The sequence below is a fragment of the Epinephelus lanceolatus genome, chromosome 7 (assembly GCF_041903045.1).
Source record: "Epinephelus lanceolatus isolate andai-2023 chromosome 7, ASM4190304v1, whole genome shotgun sequence".
NCBI classification, from domain to species: domain Eukaryota; kingdom Metazoa; phylum Chordata; class Actinopteri; order Perciformes; family Serranidae; genus Epinephelus; species Epinephelus lanceolatus.
The window spans coordinates 40,171,698-40,188,964 of record NC_135740.1 but is presented as its reverse complement, the minus strand read 5'-3'; the positions used below and the strand labels follow the sequence as shown (position 1 = coordinate 40,188,964).

The window sequence follows — 17,267 nt, the reverse complement described above, 5'->3', positions numbered from 1 at the left end:
CAGATCACGACAGATTTCTTGATATGGCCATCTGTTCCAGGCACACTACTGCAAGTGTTTACAGTACATAGCCTACATTGCTACATTTAGCAACATGCTAACGTCAGGGAAATATATACATTTTTGCTGATGTAAATTTTTCCCCAATTTTGGATCATATTTCGCTGAAACATGTCCAGTTGTGTTTAGGTTCTCTTGATGATTTTAAATGGGAGAGACTGTTATACACAGTCACTCCCAAGTACACTGCTACATGTAGCTACATGCTAACATCAGGGTCAGGGTCATCGAGGACCACAATGGAAATAAGCCTTTGGGCTTTATTGTGTATTTTAATCCTCGACGATTTTTAATTAATGTATATGAAACTGATCTGCATTTACTTGTGTGTTTTTTTAATTGTTGTCAAAATAAACCTACCTACCTACCTACCTACCTAACATGTAATCTTGGTTGCTGACGTTGTTAATTTCTCGCTGATTTCAGATCATATTCCTGTTCGAACATGTCCAGTTATGTTTAAAAGCTTTAATTTTGAACTGGAGAAACTGCTATACTCACTATACAGTCATTCCCCAGCTACAAGTACATTGCTACATATAGCTTGATGCTAATGTCGAGAAACATGTAAACTTGGTTACCAATGCTGCAACTTCTCCACGATTTTGGATCATCTTCCTGCTGGAATCTATCTGGTTGTGTTTGGAATCTTATATTGGTGATTTTTAACAAGAGAAAGAGTCATTCCCCAGCTGCAATAACGGTGTGGAGACACCAGGATGTGGTAATACAGTGTTTCTGACCATTAAAGCATGTAAACATGTTCTCTTAGACAGTCAAAATACAAGCATGAACCTCAAAATTAGCATAAAAGGTCCCTATTTTAAGACAGCACTGTCCTTGATGACTCATGTGACCACTGTTCAGGGCATCTCCAATCAGACTTGCACGACACTTGACGACATACTTTTCTTCGTCTTTGTGAAACGACAGAATGATGACCTTTTTCTGGTTGATGAGTAACAGTGAGATAAGAGAAGGGAAGTGTCAGCTAAAAAGCCCATTCAAAACGATATTAGGTAATATTCCTAAATATGGCTAAAGTTTCTCCACTCTTGTGGAGCGGTGGACTCCCTCCTCCACTGAGAAAACAAACCATCCCCTCACTTCTCCTTTTGGTTAATCTTGAATACTTATAAGGGTTTCCTGTTGTTGCAGCATGCTCCGTGTATTGTGTAGGTGGCCGTAATGCAGTGAATGCATTGAGATTGTCAATACCACACCTACGAACACTACCTATGACACGGTACTGCTGCGGCTCCACTGATTCAAAATGAAAATGGGAAGTGCCGTCTTCCTGTAGTTTCCTGTCGGGTGTACTCAAACAACTTTACGTTCACACACTTGCATCTATAGGCCCCACGCAGGCACGGCTTGACGCCACTCTCGTATCACGTAGTGGCGACTGCCAGTGGAAAAGAAAATTTCATTACTCACACACACCAGTTTCTGCAGCTTTCCAACTCTCTGCAAGTGGTTTTCCTGTGTCCTCAGGGATAAGTATAAAAAGGTAAGCAACACAACTGTCTGCATTTCCAGCAAAACTTTCGAAAAGCCTCTTTTGGTGATCTGGTGCCTGCTGCTCACACTGAAAACATGAAGTTGGTTGTTTTTTGCCTTTTTGCAGTCTGCTGCACTTCTTTGGCCAGCACATCAGCAAACAGAAAATTTGAGAGAAAATTACAAGAAATCCTGAGATTGGTGGATACAGTCAAAAAACAGCAGGTAGGTTCATCTATTTTTTCACAACTTTGCCAATGTATGGTCGCAGTTCTCATTACTCAGTACAACGTTCTTGGTTTGTGTTTTGCAGCACACTAAGCTGGATCTGCACACCCCACCACAGAATATTGAGGTAAGCCAAACTAACTTGTTTACAAAACAGAATAATGTATGGTCACACTTAATATTTGTGGTTGCTTACTCATTGTTGTTATTCTCCCACTTAGGGTAGTTACTAATTGTCATGTGCCAGCTACTGTAGGAGTACATCAAATGATGTGTGAAAACAGAGACTGTGTTGGGCAAAGAGCGTATCTAATCAGCTGTGCAGGCTAAAAGTTAAAGGCTTTGCTTGCAGGTTACAAGCTGACATTTTTAAATATATTTTATTTTTGTTAGATTTTTAATTAAACATCAAAATAAATTAATTCTGTACTGCTCTAAGGTTGTTTGTATACTGTACAGCTGAGGCAAGCTCAGACCTGCATATGCAGTTTGGACAAAGTTAAACCTAGAAAAAAAAATCTTGTTTCCCGTGTAAACTGAAATGTGGGCATATATTCTTAAATATTTTTCAATATAATTTTTGTATTTAGTAGAGAATACATGAAATGTATTTCTTTTAAAAAGAGTTAATCATTGGAAATAATACCTGTGCAAATTTAATGTTTATTAAGTTTCATGGTTAAAATATTTAAGTTAAACAGTGTTACAGAAAACAAAGTAAAAAAACTTTGCACTAATTAGCCACCATGCATTTAACTTTTTGTAAAATAATTAGCAGGACTAGTGAAACAATCTGCAGTCCCTCAGACTCATTCAAAATCTAAATAAAAGAAACAATTCTACATAATTGAATTATGTGCACTTGACTTCAAATATATGGCTGTTAAGATCAACTGCATTGCTTGTAAATTCACATCAGCCCTCTTCTTGTCAGGCTCCTGACTGAGTCAGGTCGAGAGCTTGCTCAGTGTATTTTCTCACAGCTTCCGTTGCACTCTCAAGTGAAATGTGATGAGTAATCAGGCAGTGAGCAGATAAAACCATGACACTTCCTCACCGACTCAAAACGTTCTCTGGCGTGCTAGAAAACATTTGACTCAGTCTTTGGTTTAATAAGTGGCAAATTACTGCTTGTCTTAAACCGCTTATGATAAGGATCCCTGAGTGGGTGCGAAGCCACTGGTTTGCAGAGCAGAGCTCACTATTGGCAATAAAAATCCTGACATTACAGAGCAAAAATCGCACCTGATTTTGAATGTAAAATGCAAAATTCCCACCATAGAGAATTTCTATATAACTTACAATAAGGTAGTATTAAACTAAGCTGTTCCTATTGCTGATCTTGCTCTCTTCTCACCTTGAAGAACAATAACCTATTCATTCTCCCAGCAGACACTGTTACCTAACACCATGCTTTGACCCGAGCTAGTTGGGTTCATGAGCATCATACATTGCAGTACAAGCATCTAAACAGAAACAAACTGTTTCACTTGGAAAAAATGTGTCAACACGTTCGTTAAAATTTCTAGATGGAAACAGTTGAGAAGAAAAAACATCCAAAAGCACATTGGGGAACAGAAACCTAGCTTTAAAATAGTGGAAAGTTTATTTGGTTTAGTTTCAGTTGAAAATGTTATGCATGTGTCTGATTGGAAAGTCAACTGCAGTGAACAAGTCATGACATGAAACCAGTAACAACAGCTTTCTTGGAAATGTTTTGATGGCAGGATTTTTCCCTCAAACTGATTAAAGTAGAGATGTAAGACAAAAAAAATTAAATTAACAAAGGTAATTGATTGTTAGTGAACTAAATCTATGCTATCCTGTTTTAAATGATTAACGTGTCATTTATTTCTGTGTCATTTACCAATTCGCTGCAAAATAACTTACCTAAACCAATTTAACAAGCATTACAGGTACACTTTTGCCACTGATTTAAATGAAGTAACAGTAACATTGATTTAAACAGAACACTGACATGAACTAAAAAATGTCATGTTTCCATTTTTCATATATTAAAGCTCCTGATATGTTTCTGAAGAGACCAAACTGGACAAAGAACACTGATATACGTGGGTGTGGTCTTGATGTTTTATTCACAAAGATTGTGCTCTTTCTCATGTAACAGGACTGCTGCTGTCTGTCAGCCCTGAAATGCTTCCGGGCCAATATGGGGGTGCACTTCAACATTAGCGAACAATTCCAAGGCAAACTTTACAGCAGCCTCAATCACACCCTCACTGTAAGTAAACTGGTGGGGTTGGGGTGGATTTAATAAACAAAATATCTAAAAGAATCTCAGTACATTTTTTAGACTGACAAATTTCTTTCATCCATTTCAGGTTAACGGTCTGACCGTGAACAATTCAAGAAATACTGAGGTAAGAGAAAATACTTTCTCCTCTTCATTTTAATTTATTTGCATCTTATTATTTCAGGTATATAAAAATTGAGCATGGCGTGTGTTGTTAACTTCTCCTGTTTTGCCTGTTTGCCTTTAGTGCACCTGCGGAGACTGCGACTTGCACCAAACGACCAATGCCACAGTATTTTTCAGCAGACTGAGGACTTTTATTGAAAAGGTAAAGGGAATTTTCTTTTTTGAAGCTGACACATTTTGCAAAAAAATGTGTTTTTAAAAACTGTTTTCACTGGAGCTTGAGGAAAAGGTGTCTGGGAATCTGTAGCACTAGATGTCATTAATGTTGTACAGATGTGACGATATGAAACAATGACTGATAATTATTTTTCCCTCTTTAGGGCCTAACCAGACTGAGGATGGTCTGAGGGAGCTGAAGATCGTCTTGTGACCGAGGACTGAATGTAGAGAGGACACTACACTGAAAAGATGCTAATTATAGCCTTCTAAATATTTAACTTATTTAATATTTATTTAGATAGTGGTGTTCAAACCACTCAAGCTTTGATTGTAATATCAGGAAAGCTGCTTTGCCGCCACCCAGTGGACTTGGCAGTTTAGATTTGTTTTCTCCCTCTTTTTCACTGAAAGTGAAAGTTACTTCATATGTTGTAATTCTCAAAGAATATTACATATACAAAGATATTTCTACTATGTATGACTTGCCTTAGAACAGGATGTTTTATTGAAATAATTGCACCATTGAAATATTAAACAGATTACAACACAGAGGTTTATAGTTTGGTTTATTTGTGGGACAAAATCACTGGAAGTTCTGTTTTAACTGCACAAGTTTATGATTATTTTCAGGTTCATATGAGTATTTAAAGTTTCTACAGGAAGATGTTTAAATGCTTAAATGCTCAAAAAACACTATTTTCCACACATCTGTGTTGAAACACCTGTATTTACCTTCTGTCTACGACGCTTCATTTTAACACCTGTCCCTCTAAAACCCCTCCTGAAAAAGCTCAGTCTACTCTGATTGGTCGGCGTTTTCCGGGTCTTCCGTATCTCGGCTTCTCTGCACCTTCATTGCAGCCGGGGAATGACAATAAAAGCCTCTAAAACAACCAACGTGTTGTCGCAAGAATATAATCCCAAACCAGGGCATTATTTACAACATCAACAAACAAGATTACGTTTCCCTGACGTCAGCATGTAGCTTCATGTGGCGGTGTAGGCTACGTGATAAACACTCGCAGGAGCTGATGACCATATAGAGAATTCTGGCACATTATGACGTCATTCTGTAGCCAGAGAATAAAAAAAAAAAACAGTAACGTAGTGTTCAGGACGGCACATGGTTTGCGCCCACAGGGATTACTTCTACATATCTTTACCTCATTGTTTGAAACTTTGGCCACATTTAACCTGAACATCCTTCATGAACATCCTTTTCAGTTGTTTTATTTTGGCATACGTTGTCGTACAAGTATCTTGGAAATAGTACCATTGCCGATTTACCTATCCTGAAGAAAAAAAACAAAAGGCAGCAAGGAAAATGTCTCCATGTCATACACCGGGTATCTCCAAACAGCTGACCGTTCCCAGTTCGGACCCAGACTGAGTGACGGTTCTATTTGGGCTCAAGATCAATTTCTGATAAACTGATGAGAATAAATAATAATATTCAATAAGCACTGTCGGTTTCTGATGGTCATGGTAATCTCAGGTGCAGCTAATACAGTTAATACGACTGACCCTGCTACTGTCTGCCGAGAGATGTGTCTAAGTAGCACCACACACCTTGACCCTATGTGTCAGCTTTCGCCACCATGAACATTATTAAAACCAAGTGCCCTTAGGAGAAGGAGGTAGTAGTGCGCTCAATGGCTGTCTTTATCATATGAGACTCAAGAAAAAACGCAGGTGCTCTTGAGGAAAAGGGTCGGCACATGGGCAGAAAAAAAAACTTCAGCACCCCGACTAAGACCTTAGGGATGAAATCTGTCGGTGTTTTAATGTAATGTAAATCAATATAGAGAAAGGACTCATTTCTTTTATTCTAAAGATTCTGTCTTGTTTTCTTTTACTAGAACTTTAGGCCTTAAAGTGATAGCTCAGATTTTTCAAGTAGGGTTGTATGAGGTACTTATCCATAATAAGTGCATTATCTTCAGTACATGGCGGTTGGTGCCTCCAAAGTTTGGAGAAGGCAGGAGTGCCAACACAGAAGCTTGGTAAAGTACTGCTGTGGACGAGGGTAGCAGCACAATGTATTTAAGCCACCGACAATAAAGGCTCACCTGAAAAAAATCCATATCAGTTTAAATGGATGCTATACTAAGAATATTTCCACCGCTTTACCTCGCTGTCAGAGAGCCCTTCCCTTATGTCATTCACTGCGGAGAGACGAGGAGACCTTCATGAACGAGAGTATAGAGACGAACTTTTGCAGAGGGAGACTGAATGGGGCGAAAGAAAGAGATGCGTAGGAATACGGAAGTTCTGTGGCTGAGAAATGTAGTGCCAAAGGACAGGGCTGTCTGACAGCAAGGTAAAGCGGTGAAAACTTTCCCAATACAGCATCCACTTAAACTGATAGATTTTTTGAGGGTGGTCCTTTTTGTGAATGGCTAAAATGCATGTTACTGTTAACCCTTGTCCACAGCAGTGCATAGCTAAGCTAATGTGGTGGTACTCCTGTCTGCTTCACCATACTAGCACTTTATGAGGTTCAGACCTTTGATGTTTAATGTTAGTAACTTGACCTCTTTAAATCTAATATTCCTGATGTGCACATTCTGCCTTAGTAATGGAAAGCATGGTTAACATTTTTTTGAATGTCCTATTACAGTGTACACACAACATCTATTGCATGTCTGTCCGTCATGGAAGAGGGAACCCTTTTCAGTTGCTCTTCCTGAGGTTGCTACCATTTCTTTCCCGATTAAAGGGGGTATTTTTGGGGGAGTTTTTCCTTATACGCTGTGAGGGTTCAAGGACAGAGGGATGTCGTACGCGCTAAAGCCCTCTGAGACAAAAAGTTGTTAAAATAATTCTGCAATAATTTAGAACTGGAGGAAGGAGATCGGAGTCAGCTCAAAATCCAAACAAGGGTTTAATCTTGTACAAGAGGAGCATTCACAGAGCAACATGCAGGTCGGTTACAAAGTGAAGACTCAATGTCTAAGGAGAAAAGCTATGTATTTATCTGTCTCTGTGGGTGTGTTACCACTCTGCCCTTCTGCACTTAAAGGAATCATTCACAAAGAAGGAAGTGATAACCTTGAGTATATATTCAGTACCTTGAGTGATTATTCAATGCCTTACATGTGTCATGAAACAACACAAAGGGTCACAGGTCACAATTACATTGAACATTCCTGCGTGTGACTTCAGTTCACATTTCTCTTCATAAAGTACAAAATTTCCATCACAAAAGTGATTTGTGACATTGAGCTTTATAAATACAACTGAATTTAACTGATTTGTGGTCATTACATCGTCTTCATCGATTCTCCCGGTGACCTTGCGTCACTTTTTGAGAGTTTGGTATTTTCAAATTTGCGTCGACTGACTGAAGAACCACTGCACAGCAGAAGAAGCACCAAAATGTAATGTGAAATCTTACATAGTGCAATGGTACAAGTTATCAAAGATTCATTCCACAGGATAACAAGCCAAAATATAAATCAGCAATCATACCTCATTTTCAGATGACTTTTTATGTCAAAAATAAATAACATTCAATATTTGGGCAGCAACTAACCATTATTTTCATCATCGATTAATCTGTTAAGTATTTTCTCGTTTGATCGATTAGTTGTTTGGTCTATAAAATGCCATAAAATGGTGAAAATGTTGATCAAAATCACGTCCAAACAATGTCTTGTTTTGTCCACAACCCAAAGATATTCAGTTTATTGTCACAGAGAAGTAAAGAAACCAGAAATTATTCACATTCAAGAAGCTGGAATCAGAAGATTTTGACTTTAAACATTATCAAATTAACTGGCGATTGATTTCATTGTTAACTTAATGATTAAATCCGTTTATTGTTGCAACTCTGTAAAAGGCTGACGGGGGGTTTTTTGTATACTAACTGAACTGCCCTTACCCACCACCAGAGGGCCCCACGTTGCAGCCAAGTTTCAGCCACTGCCATGTCGGTAAGATGTGACCAGTTATAAAGTGGATGAAATGTTCCAGCCAGCTTTCATACTGTTTGGACTCATTAAAATCATGTTCCATGTTGTTTTGATATTGTAGTGCTATATGTGTTGGATCCTCATTGGGTCTTATTGTTTATTTAATAAATAAAAAACATGTAATCAGGCTTGTGTCCCCTGAGGGGAAGAATTTTGTTTGGGCACTTTTGAGAAACAAATCAGTACAAAGTCCTTCTGTCCATATTCACCTTCATCATCATCGTCCTTAATCATCTAAAGCAGATGGGTTTACAATGCGTGCACACATGGTTGAATCCTGTGGTGAGAAAACTACCACAAAAAAAACACTTGAACATGCAAGTATGCAGCAACAAAACAATCCAAATACCTCTGACAACTTTCACAATGACAGGTGCAAACATGTTTTGGTGCAGGTGTCCTCACTGCAAACAGCACTACTGCGGACTTCCCAGATGACGAGGGGGATTTCAGCAACACAAACAAACTCATCGAACTTTACCGAGGTGTATTTCACACCTGTGAGCAAAGATTCTGTGCTGACTTCCCCCACTTGATAAACATAATAAATAAAAAAAAAACATTACCCTGTGCCAACAGAGGAAAATCTGTGTATTTCAGTGTAAGAATGCGACTAGTGGGATTTTCGAATTTCACAACTGCAATGGGCAACAAATGAGTAAGAAAGACACACCTAGAGAAGCCCTCATCTTGCATGACTGACGAGAAACTACTGATTTCATTTATTTGTTTGTTTGCTCTTTAAAGTAATATATATTTATCAAGTTATAAACTTGACATTTCAGTTTGAAGAAATGCCACTTAAAGGTTCAGCGTGTAAGATTTTGGCAAATTTAGCATCTAGTGGTGATGATGATAGAATGCAACCAACTGAAACTTCTCCCAGTTAGAATTCACACCCCATGCTATTGTCTGTGCACCCTTTTTCTCTGATAACTTGATGTGCGCTCACTTTTTATTTGATACAGATGTTCAGGAGGTTTTTAACAGGTGCAGAATTATCCACAAAGGTCCTCTCCATAGCCCAGTTTACACCAAACACTTTCGGTGTGGTACCTGGGGAACCAAAAGCAAACCATCAGATGGTTACCTAGACCCTAGCGTTTCCACAGCAAACAAACAGTACTCTTAAATATGGGCGGGGTTGTTGCAGTACTCACTGCATTTCCCCATTACCGGTAACAGTCGGCCCAGTGAATGAAGTTACTTTTTGTCAGACTCCAGCTGCTGTGAGAGGCAGCAAAACATCCTTTCATTTTATAGTTACAGTTTACTAATAAAACTCTCCACAGTATGAACAGTGGTTACATGAGCCTCAAAACCAGACACAACTCAGAGTGACCGTCCTCTACTGACCAATCAGACTGCAGTGTTCACAGCTCCACCTTTTAGTACCAGATCTGTGTGCTAGGTACCCCAACAGAGGGGGGACCAAACATGGGGACGGAACAGAACGGTTTCATTGGTACCATCCACAACTTTTCACAGTGGAAACAGAAAAAAGCGTACCAAACTGAACCCTACCGTACTGCTCGGTGAAAAGGGGGCTTAAAACAAACGGACCCAGTTATTTAAACCAGTAAAGACACAGAATGAAGTAGTTTCACGCTACAAATTAGAGTTTTTCCAACGCTGCTCATCGTAGCTTCTAACAACGGTGGCCAATGTACAAATGTGAATAGCCGCATCTGTAGCCAGTCCATTCTGAGCTTCTGTAGAAACATGGTGGCGAACATGGCAATGTCCATACACGAGGACCTGTTGCCTAAATAGATATGAACAGCTTATTCTAAGGTAACGAAACACAAGTCAGGTAGTATTTTTGGATTATTATACAGTAAAGAAAACATACTTATCCTATTATATCGCCCTAAATCCTGCACGCTGGACCTTTAAACACTTATAGTCTAACTGTTGCAGTTCTGAATTATGTGGTGTTACTTACATGTAAACAGGATGTTTATTTTACAGAGGCGACGCAGTATTCACTTCAGTTATAGCTAAGGCTGGGGCATATGGAGAATCAAATAATGCAATGTTTTTGACCAAGTACCTTGATATCGATATGGTGATAGTACTGCGGGTCGACTATTGGTGCTTCAACAAATTATTTACACAATGAGATTTTTGACAAATAATCATCAGTAACATCCCTAGTTAGGCTGATATGGGTCTTGTCTGACGGGAGATCTCCTATGACATACTGAGCTCCTTCTCTCTCTCAAACAAATTAACCTTCCACTAGACCCGGGGGATTCCAGCTCCATCACATCCATCCTTAACTGCCTCCAGGATGTGCAATGCTGGATGGCAACAAACAGTCTTAAGTTAAACGATAACAAAACGGAGGTCATTGTTTTTGCCCCCCGCCCCCCCTCGTTTCCACTGAAGAAGTTCCTGGTACTATTTGGGGGGCAGGAACTACTACAGGAACATCTTCTCGCTCGGCCCTCTCAACCGCCGTGTCTCCACTGAGAGAGCGGAGTACGAGGAAGGTTCCTGTAAAGTTACCGGGCTCTGGATGTGACGTAATCGTTGTGCGACCATTTACCGGGGCGACGTAGGGACGCCGTTAGCTGTTAGCCCTTAGCAGTGTCTGTAATAACTCACTAAATGGCCCGTGAAAAAAAATATTTTTTCCAGCGGATGTCTTAGTTACAACATGATTGAGCTAACTGGAGTAGTTTCATGTCGTTTCCGACAACAGGAGGCTTTTAACAGATGACGTCCTGATGTTAGCTTTGCTGCTGTTAGCTGTCCCTGTCAGCTGCAGCCACTGATGCTTTCTAGACATAGTGATTTCCCAAAACTGAATACATACCACACATAGCAACACAAAACTGCTTTGCTAGCTCAATCATGTTGTAACTAAGATGTCCGCTGGAAAAAATATTTTTTTCACGGGCCATTTAGTGAGTTTTTTTTACATGGCGGCGGAAGCTATATGAACGAGCTAACCCTCGTCTGCTGAGTTTTAAAAATGCTGGCTATTTTGTTGCTTTCTGTTGACGTCACATCCCTCCTTGAGTATATCCAATCAGCACCAAGTAATCCCCAAGCCCCAGCCAGGAGTCTTTCGGGGCCGTTCTGAGTACCTACTCCGAGGCAGGGACTTGTTTAGCCCCTGTAAAAGTTCTGGAACTCTGTCCTTCGGGGGTGGTTCCTGCGGTGGAGACACGCACCAACGGCCCCGGCCCCGTAAAATTACCCCGAAGTTCCTGTGGTGGAAACGGGCCTTTTGGGGTAGCTGCTCCAAAGCTTTGGAATAGCCATCCACTCTCAATGACATGTTCCCCCTCCACTGACACTTATAAGACAAATCTAAAGACGTACAGTACAGGCCAAAAGTTTGGACACACCTTCTCATTCAATGCATTTTCTTTATTTTCATGACTATTTACATTGTAGATTCTCACTGAAGGCATCAAAACTATGAATGAACACATGTGGAGTTATGTACTTAACAAAAAAAGGTGAAATAACTGAAAACATGTTTTATATTCTAGTTTCTTCAAAATAGCCACCCTTTGCTCTGATTACTGCTTTGCACACTCTTGGCATTCTCTTGATGAGCTTCAAGAGGTAGTCACCTGAAATGGTTTCCACTTCACAGGTGTGCCTTATCAGGGTTAATTAGTGGAATTTCTTGCTTTATCAATGGGGTTGGGACCATCAGTTGTGTTGTGCAGAAGTCAGGTTAATACACAGCCGACAGCCCTATTGGACAACTGTTAAAATTCATATTATGGCAAGAACCAATCAGCTAACTAAAGGAAAACGAGTGGCCATCATCACTTTAAGAAATGAAGGTCAGTCAGTCCAGAAAATTGCAAAAACTTTAAATGTGTCCCCAAGTGGAGTCGCAAAAACCATCAAGTGCTACAACGAAACTGGCACACATGAGGACCGACCCAGGAAAGGAAGACCAAGAGTCACCTCTGCTTCTGAGGATAAGTTCATCCGAGTCACCAGCCTCAGAAATCGCAAGTTAACAGCAGCTCAGATCAGAGACCAGATGAATGCCACACAGAGTTCTAGCAGCAGACCCATCTCTAGAACAACTGTTAAGAGGAGACCGCGTGAATCAGGCCTTCATGGTCAAATAGCTGCTAGGAAACCACTGCTAAGGAGAGGCAACAAGCAGAAGAGATTTGTTTGGGCCAAGAAACACAAGGAATGGACATTAGACCAGTGGAAATCTGTGCTTTGGTCTGATGAGTCCAAATTTGAGATCTTTGGTTCCAACCGCCGTGTCTTTGTGAGACGCAGAAAAGGCGAACGGATGGATTCCACATGCCTGGTTCCCACTGTGAAGCATGGAGGAGGAGGTGTGATGGTGTGGGGGTGTTTTGCTGGTGACACTGTTGGGGATTTATTCAAAATTGAAGGCACACTGAACCAGCATGGCTACCACAGCATCCTGCAGCGACATGCCATCCCATCCGGTTTGCGTTTAGTTGGACGATCATTTATTTTTCAACAGGACAATGACCCCAAACACACCTCCAGGCTGTGTAAGGGCTATGTGACCAAGAAGGAGAGTGATGGAGTGCTGCGGCAGATGACCTGGCCTCCACAGTCACCGGACCTGAACCCAATCGAGATGGTTTGGGGTGAGCTGGACCGCAGAGTGAAGGCAAAGGGGCCAACAAGTGCTAAACACCTCTGGGAACTCCTTCAAGACTGTTGGAAAACCATTTCAGGTGACTACCTCTTGAAGCTCATGGAGAGAATGCCAAGAGTGTGCAAAGCAGTAATCAGAGCAAAGGGTGGCTATTTTGAAGAAACTAGAATATAAAACATGTTTTCAGTTATTTCACCTTTTTTTGTTAAGTACATAACTCCACATGTGTTCATTCATAGTTTTGATGCCTTCAGTGAGAATCTACAATGTAAATAGTCATGAAAATAAAGAAAACACATTGAATGAGAAGGTGTGTCCAAACTTTTGGCCTGTACTGTATATGTTTTCAACGACCTTTGGTTGCTCTGGTGTTATTCTGTTTTATATTTGTGTACATGTTATATTGCTATATATTTGTTGTTTTTAAATGTGCTATGTAATAAACTTGTTTTGATCTGATTTGAAAAAAAAAACTTGCTTTGCTTTGCTTTTGTTCAGAAACACGATACACAATGCACTACCAAAATTTTGCACTGCAGCGTGGAATTGCCTTCTTCACAGCTGAAACCACACTGTGAAGCCGACAAACCATGCACCTGCTGTTCACATGAGTATGAGTGCACAGCAAAACAAACAGCTGTATACCTAGAAAACATCTTCATGAAAAGACCATCAAAGTTTCTTCTATGTAAATCCCTACTGGCGTGTGTGGTTGTGTGCAGTCAGGCTTAGGGTTAAGGGTTTTTCCACATATGTGTAAACTCAACTTACAAAATTCAGTTGTGCAAAAAGCAAGATTGGTATGTGCCACACCCTATCAGTAAGCCATAGCAAATGCTGGTTCCAAGTGACAGAGGACAAAATCCACAGCAGAGGCTGACACAAGGCTTCAGCAGTTGATCTTAGAGAAATCAAATATGGATCTTTCAAACTTTCCTCTTTGTCTTAGCACACGCTGATTCAGTGCCAACCTGCAGTGGAGGGACAGTGACACAGAGGAAATTACATATTTAAAAAAAAAACATTTGATGTGTTTAACTCATTTACTTCAGAATAAGTGTGTCCAAGTCACTTGCATTAATGCAATACTTGACTCACAAACTGACCATAATTTGTATATTAATTACTCACTGCAAGTTACCTTGAATTTGTGAACAAAACGTTGTTTTTCTCACATGTCCCCATGGTGAACTTAGAATTTAAAAAAGGCAAACATTCTTCTATAACTGAAATAATCAGGGCCCACATTTAACATTAGCAAAACTATATCAAAGCATCAATTTACAACTCTCACACAACTCTTGCAGTATAAGCCAAGTCTCATTTATCCAGCTGTATACCCAATACTTCCCAAACACATGCATTTTCACTCAAATGTTACAATATAAAACACTTTGGCCTTTGAGTTGTAGCCCTGAATGTGCCTGAACATATGTGTGTATTTGAGTTCAGCTAAAACAGAGTTCAAACACATGCATGCTCAGGAACACTGCTCGTTCGTGGTGAGACCATTTGTACTGATGTGTTTTGAATCTTAAGGGTTTCCTAAAAATGCATGTGCTTGGGAAGTACTGAGCATACTACTGAATAAATGAGAATTGGATTATACTGCACGAGTTTTGTGACAGCTTGTGAATGAACGATTAGGCTCCAGTCACAGAGAAAGCTTTTTGCACGTTGCGAAACATGAGGAGCACCTCGTTTATTTATTCATTTAATTTCACAGTTATTAGTGGCAAGACCATAAAATGTTAAGGCAGAGGGTACTTGCTATAGCTGTGGTTGAGGGTGAGAGGCTGTCAGTAGATAAACGAAGATCTGTGCAGGTACATGAGACCCTAAAAAAGAGGCTGGATCATGAGGAGTACCACCAGTTGGTCCAGGAGCTTCTCCTCCATGATGGCTGTTTCCAGGCATATTTTAGGACGACTCAAGGGCAGTGTTACAACCTGCTGTCTATCATCGGGCCGTATAGCTCTGGGTATCCAACAATCGCTACCACCACAGAAGGCCCGCCTCTAAAATCATCCAATTGGACAATGGGAAGAAGCGGAGAGATGATGTGGGGCGCTTTTTTGCTGTGACTCAAAGTTTTTTCAACTCAAGGAGTTCAGATTGCTCTGGCAAAAACAGCAGGCACCTAGAGCAGAGAAAGGCGAGGCTTGTAAAACATTTTAGTAAATGAAAATAAATGACATTTTCGGCAACTTTTTTAATCTTTAAGCTAGTGCTGAGACTGTAACACGTTAATTTCGATTAATTCATTACAGAAAAAATATCGCGTAAAAAAAAAAAATAACGCATTTAATCACACCTTTCTCAGTTCCCTACTTTCTGGCACACCAGTAACACTGACGCACACACCTAATGCACCTAAAGTTCGTTTGCCAGCCGTGAAGAAGATGCACAGGATGCACTGAGTGACGTCAGCGCACATGAAAGTTTGGTGAACAGTGTGGAAGACTTTGGTAAGAGCATGGCTGTGTGCAAATTATGCAACAAAGAGTTTTCTTATCACCGCAGCACTTCAAGCCTACGTTATCGCCTCAATGCAAAACATGTTGCCACAAGCACGGACACCAGAGCTAACGTTAGCTACGACAGTCCTTGTACAGGCAAACGGTGTAGCCAGCCCACAATGGATCAGATGACGGGGTTCAGAGCCAAAATACGCAAGTCTACATCTGACAAATTAACAAATTGTGTGGTGAAATGGATTGCAGTGGACTGCAGACCACTTTCAGTCTGACCCAGCTTGCCCTAATTAATTAGATTATTTTGATTTTGTTTTAAATCACGTCCCACCACTATTTCAAACTTTTCCAGTGAGGCTAATTCATGTATCAGAAATTAGAAGTAAGGTGAAAGGTTGTATAAAAATTTAATTTAGCCAATATTATCTAATTCAGACTGTTTATTACAGCACAGCTACACTCACAGATAACCGAGCCTCCGACCTGCCTGTCAAACAGCATCAAACCACCCTCGAGCCTGGACTGAGTGGATTCCTGCAGGGATCAGCTGTGAAATTCGGTGGCTAGTGGCTGCTTGCTCCACTGCCATTTAGCGGCTAGTGAAACATCCTGGCGCTGATTGTTTACTTGAGTTTACCAGCCTGTCGCTAATGTGGCATTTCAAGATAATTACAAGCACGGCTGTTCTCTGCTTTCAATGTCCTACAGTCCACCACAAACATTTTCGTCACGCCCCGTCAACACAACTGAAACATAGACTACCTTAGTTTTTATCATCAAGATCTATTTTTAGCTCGTCATTATCTCATTTTCGAAAAAAGGCTGTTAATAAAAATTTTTCGTCAGAGTTTTCATCAACAAAATTAACACTGGTTTTGATGCAAAGACTTGTAAATTAGTAGGAATGCAGCACAACATGAAATTGAAAGCACCATTCTGTGTTTATTTAAATGTGAAAGTTCAATAAAAGTATTTTGATCCTAAAATCAACTAATAACCATGATATAATCGTAGTATATGGGGAGGCTATGAGAGACAAAGTCCATTTAAAGCCTCACAGATAAGAAGGAAGATTTTGAAATTAGCTCTTGCAGTTATCGTCTCAGCACCTATTAAACTGATGGTGATGGGAGATGGGACATCATTAGCACTGGCAGTAAACTAGAATAGATCAGCGTCGCCAGACTCTAATTTCAAAGTAAAAGAATGACTGAAGCTCTATTCTACTGCTCTCTAACCATGCCCCACTGCCCAGTCTGCTGTTCTGACCAAACTGCAGCAAAAATGAAATGGAAATGTGAATAAAAAAAATGCAAAACAAAACTACAATTTGTGCAAAACGGAAAATGTAGACCTTTGTTGGAAAAATTCCCTTTGACTAAGACAAAGAACAATGCCTCCCTTCCTTCAGTGACACAAGCTGGTGGGCACCATGCAGTAAACATAAAAAAAGGACAGATTAAGCTTTTTGATTATCCATAAAACACTTCTGATTCATAAGCAGCATGGTATTTCAGCAGAGCCACCACCTTAGCTTGATACTATTCTGTGGTGGGCTGTGGTAACCAAACCTCCACCATCTCCACTGACATCACTACTATCACGGAAACCAAAGAATTTATTTCCTTCTTTCATTCTTTCTAGCAGGTGTAAAACAGTGGCAGCAGGGACATTTGTGGGAGATGAAGTGTATTTTCTGGTTAGTGTGTAATTCAAATGATATCAGCCCCACAAAGAGCGTCATAGGAAGTGAAACATGCAGAGGCCACAAATTACTCCACTTTTTTGAGGCATGTTTGATCCCCTCT

General features: G+C 40.2%; 2 protein-coding genes across 2 annotated transcripts in view; one reads left to right on the top strand and one right to left on the bottom strand.

Annotated features, from left to right (window-relative positions):
• adad1 (adenosine deaminase domain containing 1 (testis-specific)) overlaps window positions 1–17,267 on the bottom strand; it is a 63,860-nt gene that overhangs the window by 11,462 nt on the left and 35,131 nt on the right. The gene's annotated exons all lie outside the window — the stretch shown is intronic.
• Window positions 1,630–4,936, top strand: il21 (interleukin 21). The gene is made up of 6 exons (XM_078169560.1): window positions 1,630–1,785; window positions 1,874–1,915; window positions 3,917–4,030; window positions 4,131–4,169; window positions 4,290–4,370; window positions 4,549–4,936. Exons 1-6 carry the CDS (start codon window positions 1,657–1,659, stop codon window positions 4,573–4,575), a joined length of 432 nt encoding a protein of 143 aa, XP_078025686.1. The 5' UTR covers window positions 1,630–1,656; the 3' UTR covers window positions 4,576–4,936.

Excerpts from the sequence above, each read along its gene's own strand:
- il21 (XM_078169560.1), top strand. The coding sequence starts at position 1,657 with ATGAAGTTGGTTGTTTTTTGCCTTTTTGCAGTCTGCTGCACTTCTTTG. Across the intron at positions 1,786-1,873 it reads ATACAGTCAAAAAACAGCAG|CACACTAAGCTGGATCTGCA; the intron begins GTAGGTTCATCT and ends TGTGTTTTGCAG. Across the intron at positions 4,170-4,289 it reads ACAATTCAAGAAATACTGAG|TGCACCTGCGGAGACTGCGA; the intron begins GTAAGAGAAAAT and ends GTTTGCCTTTAG.